This window comes from Pantherophis guttatus, chromosome 7 (assembly GCF_059756535.1).
Source record: "Pantherophis guttatus breed Tessera chromosome 7, ASM5975653v1, whole genome shotgun sequence".
NCBI classification, from domain to species: domain Eukaryota; kingdom Metazoa; phylum Chordata; class Lepidosauria; order Squamata; family Colubridae; genus Pantherophis; species Pantherophis guttatus.
Window position 1 is genome coordinate 34846915 of NC_142069.1, and position 19724 is coordinate 34866638.

At 35.5% G+C, this 19724-nt stretch overlaps 2 protein-coding genes across 3 annotated transcripts in view; one reads left to right on the forward strand and one right to left on the reverse strand.

The window, feature by feature from the left end:
- The window catches only part of ARHGDIB (Rho GDP dissociation inhibitor beta), a 56522-nt gene extending 43857 nt beyond the window's left edge, over positions 1-12665 (reverse strand). The window contains exon 1 of the mRNA XM_087873925.1: positions 12606-12665. The gene's annotated coding sequence lies outside the window, so the exon portion shown is untranslated. The remainder of the gene's footprint in view (positions 1-12605) is intronic.
- Positions 1-19724, forward strand: part of AGBL3 (AGBL carboxypeptidase 3) — a 47337-nt gene that overhangs the window by 6234 nt on the left and 21379 nt on the right. For both annotated transcript variants that reach the window (XM_034403247.2, XM_034403248.3), the window contains 10 exons: positions 769-829; positions 3757-3939; positions 7284-7391; positions 9765-9912; positions 14201-14983; positions 15580-15742; positions 16706-16832; positions 17604-17704; positions 17790-17881; positions 18048-18096. In XM_034403247.2, coding sequence (XP_034259138.1) covers positions 769-829; positions 3757-3939; positions 7284-7391; positions 9765-9912; positions 14201-14983; positions 15580-15742; positions 16706-16832; positions 17604-17704; positions 17790-17881; positions 18048-18096 — 1815 coding nt within the window. The remainder of the gene's footprint in view (positions 1-768; positions 830-3756; positions 3940-7283; positions 7392-9764; positions 9913-14200; positions 14984-15579; positions 15743-16705; positions 16833-17603; positions 17705-17789; positions 17882-18047; positions 18097-19724) is intronic.

A 19724-nucleotide genomic window follows, 5' to 3' on the forward strand; every position in this document is an offset into this window, starting at 1 on the left:
TATTGTACCCTATGACTATCATTAAGTGTTGTACCTTATGATTCTTGTGAATGTATCTCTTCTTTTTATGTACACTGAGAGCATATGCACCAAAGACAAATACTTTGTGTGTCCAATCACACTTGGCCAATAAAGAATTCTATCTTCTATCTATCTATCTTATATGACCACTTTATACATGATAATCCCAGGCAGCTCACAATAATACTCAATAGATATATAGCTAATAGAGCAATACATTTCTATAAGAGTCCCACAACATATTTATATGCCACAACATCCAAACAACTTTACATTTATAACTAGAATAGCTGGTCTCACTTCCATCCTAGCCCAATGCCTGGGAAAAGAACCAAATCTTCACTGCTGTCTAGAAAGCTAATAAGGTGGGAGCCCTCTGAATCTCAAAGGGGAGATTTTTCAAAAGGGTTGGGACTAACATGAAAACATGTCTGAAATCCCACCAGATGGCAACATTTAAGAGAAAGGACTGGAGCACATTCACCTTATTTGATGCCATAGGACAGGTCATCCTGATAGATCAAGATGCCTAATAATATGCACATTTTCCATATTGTATTCCAAAGATCTGAATCTATTTTTCTTTTTACCTCATTTTTTTTAGTTTTGTCCTACAAAATTAATAATTAAGCATGAATTTTCTATTAATAGTTATTTTTACCAAATAACTATTAAATAATAGTTATTGCTAATTTTCATTTTGCAGGAAAGAATCACATTTTCTCTTTTATTTTATTTGTATTTTAGGATGAGGATTCCTTTATCCCATACGTAGCAGAAGATCTTGAGCAGTGTGCATTTGTTGCAGGTCTGAATAGTTCTATTTCTTGCAAATTGAGGGAACATATACAGTATATGGGTAATATTAAAAATGAATTGCCATGTAGCTGTAACAAAAGGTTGGCATACATAATGCCTTCTAAATATATTGGAACACATCTGAAGAAATTGTGTTCACTTTTTTGTTGATGAATTATCTCTTATACTAAGAAATAACATCCTGAAAAACATACCTATATGCTCATCATAACTAGAATTTTAATTAGGAATTAAGAAAGTGTAATCTACATAAGTTAAAACCACAAGATGATAAGAAAATATATCTAATTCTAGTTTACACAACAATATTTACTGTCTTGCCATACTTTTCAACCCTTACAAGGTATTCTTGTTTTGACCATGTCCATCCTCTTCTTCATGCATTGCCTTTTCTTCATTAAATTTCTTCCCTCTCAGTTTTTCAGGAAGTTATCAACCCCATTTAATTATGAAAGTCCTTGGTCGTCCCCTTCTCTTAACTCATTAACTCTGTAAATATTTGTTTTCTAACTTGGTTTATTCTCTCTTTATGACCAAACTATCTCAGCATAATTATTTCATACTCGTTACGTATTCATTTAGCTTCCATTCACCCCTGAGTCTATCTGTTGTTGTTTTATTATTTATACTTGTTAAGTACACCGTTCCTATTGCATTTTTCTGACATATCTAATTTCCAGTGGACTGGGAGTGGAAGTTTGTTCTACTTCATTCAGCAAGCATTTATTCCTTGCAAAAAACCATGTACCGGTAATTCCTGCTTTCTTCCAGCATTTGTACATCTTCAGACTTCCCCAATTGTTTTTTTACCTTAATCAAACATTTCAGCAAGGTGTACACATTCATCTATTTCGTCTAGTTTTAGCCATTTATGTAGCATATGGAACCATTTACTACATTTTCCCTGACAAAAACTAATTACAATAGTCTTTGATACATTTAATTTTCAGAATTAAATGTCTTGTTATAAATTGATATCATCCAAGTTCTGAAAAACATAATATCATCTGCATTAAGAGATACATGTATATTCACATTTCCAACCAATACACCTCTAATGTGTCAGACTCCAAAAGTCAAGAAAGGCACACACAAGTTCTTCCAAGCAGTTTCTTTTAGCATTCTCCTCCTATAGACAGAAATCTTGCCAAATTAAAGCAGACTACTTGCACCATTAAAATATACGCTGAAAACTCCTAGGGAGGAATTGTTTTAATTCTCTCTCTCCCACAAAAACTTAGTTTTCTTTTGCTCCTCTGGAATGCACTCCCTCCCTCGTGGGAATCTGGGCTACATTCCACCACAAATGTCACCAAAAGCATTCTGTTTATATTTGTTTATAAATAGATTAAAAACTATCATGTATCACACTCACTATATTCAGTTACCTTCACCTCCATTGTTACACAAAACATTCCAAAATTCAACCTTATTATTATCACATATTTTATTTGAGTAAATACATGCACAATTAATTTCCTTTCTCACATTGCTACATTTCTCAGTGACTTGCTGAAAAATAAAAAACATGGCTTGTACACACACCCCGTCCCCCATAAAATGTTCTTTCCAACATTCCATCATTTCAGTTTATCACTTTTAATTCCATTCACTCTGCTCATGGTTCCTAATTTAAGATTTCTTTTCCATACTTCAATTTTGATTTAATTTCCATCAGAATAGTTCTAAATTTTCTATGCCCCTTCATTTTACCTATTTTTGTTCTTTTTATTGCATTCTTAGCAATCTTTTTTTCTGTACACTATAAATATGTTTCTACCATCCAGTATAATTCCATCATATGCTTTGCCTGTTTCATCATTCTGTCAGGTTTCCTTTTTCATACTTCCCATAGAACACTGTGGAAGAATAACTCCACAATCTTCTATAGCACTCTGTAACATTTTTTTTCATTCTTTTTTAACTTTTCACAGTTTCTTAGTACACTTTCATTCATTCTGTTGGGAGATTAATCTATATTCTAATAGCTTTTCATACTTTCATGTTTTATTCCTGTCGTTTCCACTTTTTTCCTTCAAATTCATTTTTCTCAAGTTCTTGGCACTACCAAAACTGGTCTGTTCCACATTCAGAACTATTCTTGTTTGGATCTTTAAATGTTCCAAATAATAGTAAAAAAAATCTGCATTAGATTCATTTATTCATGTTACATTGCAGAATATTTTCTCCTAGTTGTATTGATTCAGAATGTTGCAAATCAGTCATCTTTATTTTTCCATTGCCACTGGGCAATTCTTGCCAAACTATGGATTCTTTCAAATATACCCCCATCAAACTAGATTATACCGTATAAATGTCTAACCCTTCACTCAAAGTCAAATCTTATAAATTCTGCATTTGTTTTGTGGAACAGTTTCTGTTGCTATTTTGGCTAATTTGCCGCTTTTGCAAAGTTTGCAGTATGCCACAGTCATAAATAATATTTTTATTTGGGATATAGAGATGACAAGATTCTTGATTTGTTTGAGCAATATAATTCCAAGATTAAAAAACTCTTAAAACTAACAAAAGAAGAATTTATTACTGTTTAAGATCAGATCCTAAAAATCAAATGCAGTCTGCCACAACATCACAGTGAATAACTTACTTCTTTTGTCAGATATGAATGTAGAGGAGGTTTATAGCATTTAACAATCATATAAGTGATTTCGGGGCACTTAAGTTTTAGGAAAAAGATTTAAATTCTATTAATCAGATCAATTTATTTCTACTTATTCATAAGTCTATGTATTAAGTGCTGGGTTAAGTGTGAGAACACAATTCTTTGAAAAATTTGTATTTCAGAAAAATGGGTAGTTGTTTAAATCTACTACCCATGATTGCAGAGGGAAGAGTATTGAAGCATCAAGCTCAAAATTGATCAGTGATCAACACATGCACATATTTGTCTTACAGATTCTTTTTGTGATCAACTTTTGCCACGGACCACACAGATTTTATTGGAATATAACTCTGGAAAATGGGTGCCACGACTTCGTGAACCACGAGATTTATATGGCCTTTCTTCTACAGGAGATCTGCACTTAGTACGCTGGCCACATCAGTATGAAGTTATCAGAGAAAAAATTAAGCATATTGGTAAATAATAATTTAACCTTTTCTAATGTGACGTGTATTGATAGGTCACAAAGAAATAATATTCCCAATAAAGCACTTTCTGACTTGCTGCAACCACTTACTGTAAATATTTTTTCTTGATTCATCACTTTGCATTGATGCAGTTAATTCATCTTTCAAATTTAAATGTAAAGAAATGCAAAACTCCCTTATAGGAGATTGGACATATTAAAAGAAATGAACAATTTTAAGAATTGACTATTCAACTACATCAAGCCTAAAGATTCTCAAAAATTGTATATATTTTTCTTGTCAGCGGAGCAATCCCATCTCGGTTACAGTTCTATAGTGGTTGGAAGAGGATAGGATTGCAATTGTGCCAATTTGGATAATCCAATGATATATTAATGAATGTGTTTTTGCTCTGTGATTTGATCAACTTAACATTTATTTGAATTAATTTGCAATGGCAGTGAAACACTGAAGTTAGACATGCGGATGGGTTTAAAGCATTGCAGTAGATAACAACAGAGATTTCATGATGACACAAGCATTTTCTGTGATCACCAACTCTAATTTCCAAGCTCTGAGGACTTTTTAAAGAGTGAAGCATTTGCTCCAAAGGATGACAGAGATAAGGAGAGACATCCAGAGAGACAGAATGTAATGCCATGGTTTTTGCCTTATGATCTCAGGCAGCAGGCCTCCTCTACAAAGGGAACTGACCTTGGCAAAATAGAATACTATATGAATACTTTGTTTTGGATATATTCTTTTAATTTAATTTCAGATACAGCAAGTGGGGGAAATCAAAATTAATTTAATACTCTTAAGATGACAAGCCTGATCTTTTATTTTGAAGACTTGTCTGCTTTTGTGAATCTCCATTTTTGATTATAGATAGACTACAGCTAGTAGTTTTTAGCCAACCTTGATAACTGATCTTGAGAAGCTACAAAAAGCCAGAATCTGTTGAATATTTTGATTGTGAACACCAGGAAATTTCACAACTGTAGATGGGGAAATTTTCTACATTGAAGCAATTAGTGGCACATTGGTTCCTTATTATTGCCAACTAAACAATATGAAAATGTCTATCTACTTACTAGAAATTGTATTGGAAAGAAATTTCTATTTGTTTCAGGTTGTATAGGACTTTAGCAAAAAGAATTGTGCAGGATTTTTTTTCTGCTAGTCTTGAGTTCCTGTGATGACACGTTCTGGCAAAAGCAGTCTTCTGCTATTTAAAATAAAATTGAATAACTTGAAGGTAGGATACATAGACCTACAAATTGTGGCAAACCTCACATATAACAAAGGAAGCATGTATATAAATTTTTATGCTAACATATTTTTATTGAAATGAAGTCACTCATTTCAATAAAGCTCTTGTGGCATGATAGAATATTCTACCAGTACAAATACACTTGATTTTTTAACTAGTCACCCTCTTCCTATATCTTTTTTTCTTTTTACGGCCTTGTAATCCCTTGATTCTGAATAGAGTCAGGGCGGCTCACCTGGTTCCTATAATTAGTTTTATAAATTTTCTTCCTATTCCTAATAAAGTGTCAACATTGATGTTACTGTATAACTAGTTAACAATATAAGGAAGAATCTTACCTAATTTAAGAATTTTATCATAACTGCTCACTAAAATTCTGTGGCTCAGGTTATAAAGTATATTTCCATTTTTGTAGCACAAGAAGAAACACAGTTCTTGAATAGTTGATTAAAAAGTGGTGTTAATTTAATAAAACATAACAAAAATTTTAAAGGAAAAAAGAAAATATAACAATGAAATGTAAATGTTCTGTACAAAATTTTATACAAGTATATAATTACTATATATTTTAATATATAATTACTATATTTTGTTATGGTTTTAAAAATTTCTACAGATTCTGTTAAAAAATCTGAACGGGAATATAATTAAAATAATTGATTAACATATATTAAAGCTACTTATAAAATGCAGATGAAAGTAATAATGAAACCATAATAAAAAGTAAATACAACAAGGTCGTAGTTGCAGAGCTGTACACACCCGTGTTTCCCTGAAAATAAGACTGGGTCTTATTTTCTTTTGGGCCCCAAAATAAGTATTAGGGCTTATTTAGGTGTCTTTTTCCACCCCACCCTCCCCATGTACAGGAGGCCCACTTCTACTTGCTCGTGGTGAGGCAGGAGGCTGCGTGGTATGCTAGTGCCGCTGCCGCCGTGAGGCAAAGAGGTGGAGCTGGCCCATGTGACCAGCACCACCTTACCTCAGGGTTCCCGCAGCCAGGCCACCCACACCCCGACACCTGTCTTGCTTTGTGATGGGGGCTCCAGCAGCCTCGTCCAGCAGAACCCCATGTGGCCACTGGCCCACTTCTTCTGCTTGCTCGTGGCCACAACAGACCAGAAGGCTGAGCAGCATGCCAGTACCATGGCCACAAGGTGTGGTGGGGGGCTGGAACTGCCCCATGCACCCCACACCAACTTTCCTCAGGGCCCCTGTAGCCAGGCCATGCACACCCTGACACCTGCCTCTCGGCCATGGCACCAGCACACCACTCAGCCTCCTGCTTTGTTGCAGACACAAGCAAGCAGAAGAATTAGGCCGGCGGCCATGTGGGCTCCTGCTGCACATGGCTGCTGGTGCTGCCGCTGTGAGGCAGGTATCAGGGCATGGATGCCCTGGCTGAGGGGGCCCTGAGGTAAGCCAGTGCTGGGCACTTGGGGCAGCTCGATCACCCCCCATCTTGCCTCGTGGCCATTGCACCACGCGCAACCAGACGGAATGGGTGGGCAGCCAGCTGCGCAGGTTCTTAAGTAGGGTTTATTTTGGGGGTAGGGCTTGCTAGGTCTCATTTTCGGGATAGGCCTTATTTTTGGGAAACAGGATTTTAGTTCTTTGGATTCCAAGAATAGTATAGGAGTGGTTATCTACTGCAGAAAAGAAATAATAAAATAGCGGCTACTGCACATATTTCAGCGTTGAAGGCTTATGTTTGAATTATTGGCAATACTAAGAATCTCACTATGGAGCAAAAATTACCAATTTATTTTATGTTTTTGAAAAGATAAAATGAAGGGCCATCAATATGTCTTTTTTTAAATAGTTGTTATTAAGCATTTTTCACCTTTAAAAACAGAAATAACAGAAATAACAATAAAAAACAAGACAAACATAACAATGTATCGTATTTTTACAGCCTTCCGCGTCAGCAGCATCAATATGTCTTTTTTATTTTAAAAAAAACTAAGCTAATCATCTTCTTATAAGCAGGAATAAAAATATACTGTCCTTTGCACCTGAAAATATGTTTTTGTTTTTTAACACATCATTTTAAAGCTATTTTCTTTCTTTTTCTTTCCAGAATGGATTCCATCTCATCCGGAGCCTCTCTATAATCCCACAGGTTTAGAGATCGAGCCTCCGTGTCTAGATCCAGGGGAAGGTGCTGTCGTGTATTTAGCAGATGAAGGTTTGACCAGATTTTATTGAAAACACACATATAACTTAATTATTTACATCTTTCTTGTACAAAGTAATTTTAAAATAGAATTCTACATGCAAATTCTAATACAAAAGACAAAAAAAAAAGCTCTAGAATTTAGAATCCTAAATTTTAGCAGCATAATCTTTGTAACACTAAATGTACAATTCACAGCATTTTCCATAATCCACGCCACAATTCTTTTGAAGTATATCAGTTTTCATAAATTAATTTTATTTCTGCCAGAATTGGTTCTTTTCTTTGGTTATCCTTTTAGTTAATGTACCAGATTATTAATTTTAAAAAGATGTAATTGTGCCAAGTAATAGGATCAGTGTTTTTGAAGATAATTCATACCCTGTTATCTCCTTAAATCCGATCAGAACTGTGGCTCTATTCCCTTTCCTTCCCTCCTCTCCCTTCTCTTCATCTCCCCCTTCCCATTTTTAAGCATCCTCAGGATAATGCTCTTATATATGTCTCTTGGCTGCATTTACCTTTCTGTCATTGTTCTTATTGCTGCTCTGAACTGATTTTAAATTTTAGATTTTTGAAGGATGAGAGAATAAAAGAGTAATGATGAAGATATGCCTTACACAATTATGGCTAAGGATGCTAATCAGTTTGATAAACAACCACATTCTGCTTTAATCATTCAAATATTTTGTTTTTAAGCACTTGGCTTGAATAGAAAAATTGCATTTTCAGTTGAATGCAGTGAAATATCTCCTTAGCTTTTCCTGTCTGTCTTCTACTTCCCCTTGAATTACTGTATGTCTAGAGCCCAATTTCTTGAAGTTCTTTTTTTTTTCCTTGCAGGACCTTTATTAATCTAGAAGGCTTTCCTTGTCATCATATTTCCAACTAATACAGTCCTGAGATTTCTTATGCCAAATGGGCCCACAATATTTGCTGATGTCGTCAAGCCATCTTGTTTTAGGTCTTTTTCGTGGATAATTTTTATCAAAGTGGAAGCCATTTTATGACTGCCTTGATCCACCTGGCATCAGTTCTTCTTGCTATGTGATCAGTCCATTGCAATTTGTGATTTCCATTGCAATTCTTTTACTCTCTGGATGATACCACATCAGGGGTGAAATGCTCCCAGTTCGGACCAGATCGCCAATCCGATAGCGATGGAGGCGGGTGGTTCGGAGAACCGGTAGCAAAAATCCCTGCCCTCCCATGCCCAGCTGAGCCGCACGATTATCGGAGGCTTTTTTTCTTTTAAATGCCTCTGATGATCCAAGCTGAGTTGCCTGATCATCAGAGGCATTTAAAAGAAAAAAAGCCTCTGCTGATCAGGCAACTCAGCTAGGATCAGCAGAGCCTTTTGAAAGCATTTTTTTTACAACCTCTTCGCCGAAGAGGTTGTAGAAAAAATGGTTTTAAAAGTTAAAAAAAATTGGCCACGCCCACCCAGTCACATTACCCCACCATCACCAAGCCACGCCCACAGAACCGGTAGTAACAAATTTTAGATTTCACCACTGTACTACATACTTTCATTTGTTCTTTAATCCATGTGAAGGTCTTTCTATCTTGTCTTGTAATGCCAAGCATGTATCTTTTCATGGTTCTTTGCACCACTTGTAGCTTTTGTATCAATTGTCAGGTTAGTGTCCATGTTTCACTGGCATATGTTAGAGCAGGTAGCACACACTGATTGAAAACTTTTCTCTTCAGGAATAGGGGAAGGTTGTTCTTGAAAACTATGCTTAGCTTGTTGAATGTCTGCCGACTACATTTAACTTGCCATTCAATTTCCTTTATTGTATCACCTTCTATTGAGATTCATATATGTAGTGGTCTACACTACATTAGACCAATGTAGTGGTCTAATTCTTCTCCAGATATAATTTTTTTTTCTTTCTTTGGTGAATTTATTAAACATAACCTGGCTCTTTTTCAACTTTATTTTAAGTCAGATGGTTTTCCTGCTTCATGCAGCTCTTGTTATGTGTGTTTGTAGCTCTTCTGGGTCTTTTGAGAAGAGAACAACATCATCTGCAAATCTTAAGTTATTTAAATAGGAGCCATTGATTTTTATTCCATCTTTTTCCCAGTCTAGTTTGCGAAATACTTCTTCAAAGGCAGGCTGAGAAAAGGATAGGTGATGTTGTATCGCCATGTCGTTCTATGTTGGTTTCCACTTTAAAATCATTAAGGGAAATTGTTGCCATTGTTTTTTCATATATTGATTGTAGTAATTTTATGTAAGCAATGTCTTGGTTGAGCAATGCATTAATTATTGCTTGCTGAAATACTGATGGTTTTTTGTAGTCAATGATATATTAAGAAAATGTTTCTTTAACAATAATTTGCAACTGAAGATTAAGTATATTCTGTTCCCCTCAACAGCCAATAAGGACCCCAACTTTAGATATTCTCGAATAGGGGGAAGTTTCCCTTCAAAGCAAGTGCTTCCTCAATCATGGAATGACTGGGATAATACTTTGATCTTTGAAGCACGATTTGAAAGTGGAAATCTGCAAAAAGTGGTCAAAATGTAAGTTGCTTCCCACTTTTCTTTTAATTTGCAAAATAGTCCATTTTCTGAGGCATTAAGATAATCCCTGGTAGACCTTGAATTTAGACAGCATGAAATGAGATGCAAAGTCTAGTTCACTGTTTTAAGAAAATAGTCATTATTAATAAATTTTACTTCATATTTTCTTCAATGATCTTTGCTGATTTCCTGGCTGTGACAAATGAAGCAAAAATTATACCTGCAATCCAGTAGTGGGTTACAAATCCTGGCGCTACCGGTTTGCTATCAGTAGCATGCGGGCATGCACACTTGCTTCGGGAGCGCACGGCGCTTCTGCACATGTGCAGAGTGTTTTTGATGATGTCTGGGTGGGTGGGCAGAGCCTCCCGCCGCCGCCACTAACGGTTTGCCCGAATCGGGGTGAACTGGGAGCAACCACCACTGCTGCAATCTAGATATGCATTTATAAGTTGTAAGTTGAGGTAGTCTTCAACTTATAACAGTTCATTTAGTGACCATTCAAAGTTACAGCAGCACTGGAAAAAGTGACTTATGACCATTTTTCACACTTATAACCATTGTAGCATTCCCATGGTCACATGATCAAAATTCAGATGCTTGGCAACTGGTTCATACTTATGACCGTTGCTATGTCCCAAGGTCACGTGACCACCTTTTACAACCTTCTGACAAGCAAAGTCAATGGGGAAGCCAGATTCATTTAACAACTATGGCAAGAAAGGTCGTAAAATCAGGCAAAACTCATTTAACAAATGCAATACAATACAATACAAACAATAGAAATTGCTTAATAATAGAAATTTTGGGCTCAATTCTGGTTGTAAGTTGAGGACTATCTGTATTTTAGATTTTTTTATTTCATATTTTATATTTTTATCTCTTGTGCTTTTTAATCAAAATGTGATGTGAATCATTTGTGTTAGCTGGTATGCTTGTTTTCCTCTGTAAAGCCCTTCATGGCATAAGATCTAGCCAGCTGAAGCACTATAATTTCTGCTCATACTGTATGGTTTGACAGGCATATTTTGTGCCTTCTGCCTATTACACCTGTTATACTGCACCCTCGTCTTTCTCCACTTTTCTCTCTGCATTCACTCTCGCAACAGTTTAAGGGAATGACAGACACCCCGTTTCTTTCCTCTTTGAACTTGACTGCATCCATCCATAACTGTAAAAGACAGACTAGATCCATCAACTGCATCCATCCATAACTGTAAAAAACAGACTAGAAATAAAAATTAAGATAAGCAAGAAAATGGTAAGAGAACACCTGTCTGACCTTGATGAATATAAATCACCGGGACCTGATGGATTACATCCCAGAGTTCTGAAAGAGCTAGTAGATGTTATCTCAGAACCACTGTATCATATGTTTAAAAAATCTTGGAGCACTGGGGAACTACCAGAGGATTGGAAAAGAGCTGATGTGGTTCCCATCTTCAAAAAAGGGGGAAAAAAGAGACCCAGGAAACTACAGACCAATCAGCCTAACATCAATACCTGGGAAGATACTGGGGGGAAAAAACAGATCTGTAAACATCTAGAAACAAATAAAGTTATAACTAGTAGCCAGGTTTGTTAAAAACAGATTATGCCAAACCAATCTTGACAGATTTGAACAATGGGCCCTATCCAACAAAATTAAATTTAATGTGGAGAAAAGCAAAGTTTTATACCTAGGCCAAAAAAACCAAAGGTACAAGTACAGATTAGGAGAAACCTAGCTCCAAAACAGTAACTGTGAGAGGGACCTTGGAGTCTTAGTGGATGATCACTTAAACATGAATCAGCAGTGTGCAGCAGCAGCCAAAAAAGCTAATACAATCCTTGGTTGTATAAACAGAGGCATAGAATCAAAAATCACGCCAAGTATTAGTACCACTTTATAAAGCCTTGGTAAGACCACATTTGGAATACTGCATCCAGTTTCGGTCACCAGATCACAAAAAATATGTTGAGACTTGGAAAAAGTGCAAAGTAGAGAAACTTAAGATGATTAAAGGCCTGCAGGCTAAAACATAGAACAATTGGAGGGTTTGGGTTTGGCTAGTCTAGAGAAAAGAAGGACTAGGGAGGATATGACAGCAGTATTCCAATATTTGAGAGGCTGCCACAAAGAAGAGGGGGTCAATTTATTTTCCAAAGCACTAGAGGGCAGGACAAGAAACTATGGATGGAAACTAATCAAGGAGAGAAGCAACCTGGAATTGAGGAAAAACTTCCTAACAGTTAGGACAATTAACCAATGGGACGGCTTGCCTTCAGACATGGGTGCTTCATCACTGGAGGTTTTTAAGAAGAAACTGGACAGTGACTTGTCTGAAATGGTATAGGATCTCCTGCTTGAGCAGGGAGCTGGACTAGAAGCCTTCCTAGGTTCCTTTCAGCTCTATTCTGATTCTGACTCATCCAGTAATTGCTTTGGCAAAGTCAGTATGAGCAATTCATTCATCTACACATGAGAATGCAATCCATTACAGCCCCCCCCAACCTTCCTCACCCCCTATATACTGCTCTTATTTAAGTAAAAAATAAGTTTCCCCACGATTATTATTCAGGGGGGAGGGGGTACCCTACTACAACCCTTCATAATATCAACATTTCTCCCAGTCTGATCCCACAAACTCCAGTTCAGCCATCAGACCCTCTTCAATTCTGTATTTTCTCCTCCCAACAAACAAATCCGTTACCTTAGATTTTGAGTGACCTGTAAAATGAATTCTTATCCACTTCTCCTTGCTTCTATTTCTGGAGTACAGGGAACTGCCCACCTAATTCCTTGACTACAGTTACTCCCTTTACTGAATGTCTTCCTGTAAGTAACCAAGGAGTTGCCAATGCCGAACATAAATGTCAGATTCTAAGAAGACCTTTTAAGAGCTTTGGGAATCAGCTGATGTGCATGCAGTAAAATGTTGGCAATGGTAGCAGCAGCAATTCACAAACAGCCCCACTAGACTCCAAATTGCATTAATAACATCAGCAATCTTTTTTCTTCTCTAAGACCACCGCTGGCACAGTTTCAAACAAAGGATTGTCCTTTTGAATCTCTTCAGTCACTTTATACTGCATGCCCTCATACAAGCCGCCTTGCTGGATGTTCTTCTACATCCAGTTTCCCTTCCTTATTCTTTTTTTCCATTTCTTCATCTCCAGAATCTGCTCTCCATACTCCTCGTTTCTGCATGGACCCTTTCATTTTTCTTGCCTTTACGTTCTCTGCATTTATAATTGCCCAATCTGCTTTCTTCCACAAAATTTTCTTATCTCTGTTTCAGTCCAAACCATTTTATTAATTGTATTCGATTACTTTAAGCTTTATCATGAGCAGCTTAGTTTTAAAAATATTTTTCTTCTGCAATAGGGGACTTATTGAGCTGTTAAAATGTCAGTTCCTTTGATAGTGACTGCCAATCAGTCTATTTATATACTTTATAAGACAAAGACTTAGTTGTCAGGAAAATAATGTTGTTTTCTCAAGTACAGTATAATAGTTTTCCTCCTCCTATTTTCCCCACAACAAGCTTGTGAGGTGGGTTGGTCTGAGAAAAAGTGACTGGCCTACTATCACCCAGCTGACTTTCATGGCTAAGGCAGGACTTGAATTCACAGTCTCTTGTTTTCTAGCCTGATGCCTTAGTCACTAGACCAAACTCACTTATGGAACCATGTAGATCTGTAAATCACATTTGGAGGGTACAAAATAAAAAACTGTTATTTTTCAAGTACACTGTTAAAATGATATCTACCCTGGATTTCCACATGTATCCAAATTCTAATATTAAAGCAATTTCTAGACATTTGTTATATAATAGAATTAAAAATGCCATTCCTGGGAAATTTAATGCACACTTATGTATGGTTTTACATCTGTAGCCTGTTTTACTTCCAATAAATGCAAAATCAGCAAACTTGATTTTCTTTTTCCATTTATCCTGATATCTCTGCAAAGTAGATTAATCTGATACATTGCAATGGGTCCCAGATTACTAATGAATTTTGTACCTCAATACCACTCAATTTGTTTGTAACTCGGTATTAATGTTAGTGTTTATTTTTAAATGTTAAAATATGTCCATAAAAAAGTTCCATTCAAAGCTGATATCAATAATTGATATTAGGATCTCTAAATATAATCTCAGATAAATTTGGCTTTAAGAAAATATGTGTTGTTAACAGGCATGAAGGAAATATGAATGGTCAAATATGAATAAATGACACAACATAAATTACATTCTATGTATAATTTATATTAAAAACATTTTTCTCCTTTTTCCCTTGCTAGTAATGATTTTGAATACCAGTTGACACTGCGTACTGATCTCTACACAAACAAGCACACCCAATGGTACTACTTCCAGGTTACCAACACCCAAGCAGGAATGCCTTATCGATTCACCATTGTGAACTTCACCAAGCCAACAAGCTTGTACAATCGTGGCATGCGCCCATTATTATATTCAGAAGCAGAAGCAAAGATCCACAAGGTGGGGTGGCAAAGGACAGGAGATCAAATCAAGTATTATAAAAACAATTTCAGCAATGATGGGCACCAATATTTTTCATTGACATGGACTTTCCAGTTTCCACATGACAGGGATACTTGCTATTTTGCCCACTGCTATCCATACACTTACAGCAACCTGCAAGACTACTTGTCAGCCATCGCCAGAGACCCAAGGCGCTCCAAATTCTGCAAAATCCGTATATTATGTCATTCTCTGGCTAGGAATATAGTCTATATTTTAACTATTACCAATCCCTTGCAAGATTTTAATAAGGAAAAATGCAAGTCAGCAGTCATTTTGACAGCAAGGGTGCATCCTGGTGAAACAAACAGTTCATGGATGATGAAGGGCTTTCTGGATTACCTTCTGGGGGATTCAGATAATGCCCAATTGCTCCGAGACACTTTTATTTTTAAAGTGGTACCGATGTTGAATCCAGATGGTGTGATTGTGGGCAATTATCGCTGCTCTTTAGCCGGCAAGGACTTGAATCGCAATTATAGATCAGATCTTAAAGACTCTTTCCCTTCTATTTGGTATACCCGCAGCATGATCAAAAGGTAAAAAGGTAACACAATCACTTCTATCTGCTTAATACATTTATTCTCTGTTTAATATTAGTTCACTGTTAATGAATGCATGATTTTATTATCCAACTTGTTCCACTTTATTTATTTTTAGTTCAGAAGATTACTGGGTTTTTCTATATACTACTTTAATTTTTATTGTAACTATTCTTTTTTTGTAATTGACATGTGAAATGAAAAGATCAATTTCCGGAGGGGAAGAAAAGAATAGGTACTATATATAACAATAAAAGTCATACTCTGTATTTTAATTAAGTTATATAAAATGATAAAGCCCATACATATGATTTAATTTTAAAATATTAACCTACTATGGAGAGAGCATTTTAATATTGTATATTTAATATTTCCCAAAATTAAGGGAGATGGGACAAGGAGATGAAGCTGAATCTCCAGTGTATTCAATGGAATAGCTTCTATTGAAACTGGATCACTACTAGTGGCTGTCATGCCTTCATATAATGGGTAACTTAAAATCTAAGCTATCTAACGTAAACAAAAACCCCAATCAGAGTACCTAAGTTTCAATAACCAAAGCTCTCATAATGTGATCTTGTCTCTTGTAACAGAATAATGGAAGAGCGAAATGTTCTTCTATACTGTGACCTTCATGGTCATAGCAGGAAAGAAAATGTCTTCATGTATGGCTGTGAAAAAAAAGAACAAGATGAAAGGGCATGCTTACTCCAGCGCATTTTTCCTTTCATTATGAGCAAAAGTTGTCCAGATAAAGTAAGCCAACTTTGAATATTATATCTCAGATAATTAATCAAAACTGGAATCCCTTTGCATGTTCGTTTGATATTATACTGTAATGATCGTAAACTCAGAATCAGTCTGTCCCTCACTCTAATAAATATCAGATATATCATGTTAACTATTAATTCTATTAAGATATAAATGCATATTTATTTTCAGGTTTGGCTTGGCACAATACTTAGTCTTTGAGTGTACTGTACTGGGCGGTAGTAGGATAAGGAGAAAAACTATTTAAAATTTAATAAATTAAACACCATCATTGTATATTCCAGGTATTTAATAATTTTTTTATTTTATTTTTATTTATTTTATTTCATCAAGCATGTATTTTATGACAGATACAAGTGTAAACATAATTATAAATACATGAAAAGTATACGAATAAAAGAAAACATTAGGACAGGGACGGTAGGCACGCTGCTGCACTTATGCCAACTTTTATACCAACTTTTGAACAAATATGTTCAACATTTGAACAATGTGCCCAAACCTTTGAGTAGAACTTTAGGTTGTGCATGTCTATACTAACGACAGTTTCCTAGATCTACCTCTAGAAGTTTGATCAGATTTTTGCAATTGCAGTGGGATTTTTAGTTCATATAAAACAATAATTACTGCAACTGTACATTATTTTCTCCCATAACTTAAAACCATTTTATTGTGGCTATGCTCTGCTGTTCACATTATTTTTATGCGTTACTCCAGTTTTTTATACAGGATTATACAGGAGCAGAATGTCACATCATATATTTCCCTTTTTTTCTTTCAGAAATGATGTGAATTATGCAAAGGAACCACATGAATTGATAGTTTGATGTTATAGCTTGCATGTTGAAGGGAGAGCATTATCTCATGTCTGCATATCTGCTCTGTAATGAATAATTTGTCTCTTTAGCAGGAATTGCTAAACTTTATTTCATTTCTTATCCTATTAAGTTCTCATTCCAAGATTGCAATTTTAAAATGCAGAAAGGCAAAGAAGGAACAGGTCGAGTAGCTATGTGGAAAATGGGTGTCAACAACAGCTATACCTTGGAAGTAACCTTCTGTGGCTCTAAACTGGGTAAAGGAATATTACTCCAGAATTAATAATTAATGCATTCAATAACATTGTAGAGATAATTGCTAAATAAAGATAATATAATCAATTCCTGGTGTTCAGATAGACATGTTCACTCTTGGCAAACCATGAAAGTGGTGTTGCCTTCTTTGAATATTTTTTTTTCTTAAATTGCCAACCTAGACTCTACTAAGCTGTTCGAATCTTCCTCAAAACTGGCTAGGTTGAAATTAGCTGTTTACAAAAGTGTCTTAGAATTTCATTTAACTAAAGAAAAAGTAGTTATGAATATCAATTATCACAGATGAGCAACTATGTTTCAATTACTATATGCTACTTTTAGCCGTATGGGTAAAATGGGGAAGCTAGCAGTTCCTAACAAAATTCCTAATTGCCAGAAAGTTTGGAGTAGAGTTTTGAGGTAACCATCGTGCCAAACAAACAATGTAAAGACACTTTAAAATATAGCTAATTCTTCAAGGATAGTTTCAGCACTTTGTATAGTTTGTACAAATTCAGCCATCCATCAATGATTTATAAAATGTATAAGAATGCTTTCATAAGAATTTTACTTGATAAATTCGTAAAACAGTAGTCAGAATTCAGTTTTCTTATATTCTCCAGAGCAGGGGTACTTAAATCTGGCTCGTGGAGGAGAATTAAAATGCTGATCTGGCCCTCGAAGAAATCCAGTTTGACACCCCTACTCCAGAGTATATAAAATTATTGCTGGACAATTCTTTTTTCCAATATGGTTTCCCTTTTGTATTATAGGAAATAGAAATGCTACCCACTTCAGTACTAAAGATTTGGAGTCCATTGGATACAATTTCTGTGATTCATTATTGGCATTTTGTACTGAAAAGAAAAGCAAGGTAATACAGAGGAACATTTTTTTCCATACAGAACTGAATAATAATAGGCACTGACTTTCACTGCTGACCCTGTGATCTTTCCTAGTACAATGAATGCCTGAAAGAATTGGAGGAACTAATAAAACAGGATGATCCAGCTGCCTCTTTCAATGATACAGGAGACAGAGGAGATTCTAGGTAAATGGATTGTTTCTCCAAAAATATTTCTACCCGTATTAAAAAGTGAAATCATTAGCTATGATGTGTTTCCCAGTTCTGTTATCTGATAAGGTAATTATGTAGTTGAGTATCTTATTGTTCACAATCCTGTAAATCAAAACAACATACTTGTTTTCTTTTGCAGTTCAGACAGTTCGGACTCTAATGAGTTTACTGATAAAACAGAAGCCCAGGTATAGTAAAATTATCATTCAACTATTAACATCACTTTTATACTTGAAATGTATTTTCTTGGCATTTAATATAGAGATAAACAAGATGGTTGGGATATATCAAAACATTATAATCTCCCCTCATTTAATTTAGAAACAATGTCAAAATAAAGTATATGAGACAAAGTGTGTGTTAAAAATAATTTCAAACATTTATATACTTCCTACATCCCTAGGATTGAAGCTGAAAGATATCAGTGATTTGATTTGCCTTGTTTGATTATTAATTATTGGCATAAGATTAAGAATTCTATGTTATCATTCTTTTTTTTTTTGCAAAACAATGTAAGGGAAAGCAATACTTAAGATAAACTGTTGCATGATAAACTATGATAAACAATTGCATTGACCTAATTTGACAAAAAAAAATTATGTTCAACCATAATGACACTAAATTCGATAAACCAGTTTCCAAATCCAAGCTAAGAGAAATCTTTTGATCTTCACAAAAGGCACAGATGATAATTCCCATTCTTCTAACATGGAAGTAGCCATAACTGAATAAATTACCTTTTAAAAATATCTTTAAAATGAAGGGACCTTTTAAAGGCCTTGGAAAGCCATAAAGAACAATAGGATCTGAAAAGATCCATTGGTGAAATGCAGCTTCCATATTGTCTCTTTGGCCTGGTATAACAGAATAACAAAGTTGGAAGGGACCCACTGCTCAACAGGAACTCTATACCATTTCAGACAAATATTTGTCCAATCTCTTCTTTAAAAGTATCACACAGGAAAATAGATATTTTAGTTATGGCAGACAGACTCTCTGAGCAAGTTACAAGTAGCTAATTTACTGTACATTAGACTTTACTCCAGATACCTTGCTATCCAGCAACAAGTTTGTCTTTTGAAAGGCACTGCTATCATTTCAATTGAGAGATTGAGAAGAAGAAATATCTGCTGCGGGCCAGTAATCATTGTTATTATCCCATATTATGCACCCATTTCATGTTAGTTGCAAACAGGCCAGAATACAAATTTAGTAAGAGGAAAGTAGCTGCAGAAGCCAAGAAAAAGAGATTCCCAAGTGCCAGTAAAAATGATTTTATTAAAGCCGAATGCATATCAGAAATATAATCCTTTCTCAAGGATACTCTAAAAGCATAAACATTGTCAGAAGGAATAGGCATTCTGTTAATTAGTGAGTAAATGAAACACAAAGTTCACTTTGTACTTTAAAGAGGGAAGATATATCAAGCTCTGGGTCTATGTACATAGTTATGTATTGATAGACACTCTTGGGAAGGAACAGAAGGGAGCAGTCAGTAACAAGCAAGCCCTGTCCTAACGAGTGTTGCAAAGAAAGAGCAGGTCTTATCACAAATGTCTGCTACACACAGAGGGAGCTGATGAAGTAGGCAAACCGCATCTCTCCTAACTGCAGTAATAAAATCAGAAAAGTTGGGTGATCAACCTTATTAGCAAAAGCAATGGAAAACCTATAAAAGTAGTCATTGGTGACAGAAGCAGCAATAAATAAGTTAGCAGATCCTGACTCCTTTTCCTGCCTTAAATCAACCTGTGCTAGTGCCCTTTTAAAAGTGCATTTGACTCATTAGAAAGCATAATGTCAGTCATTTGCAATG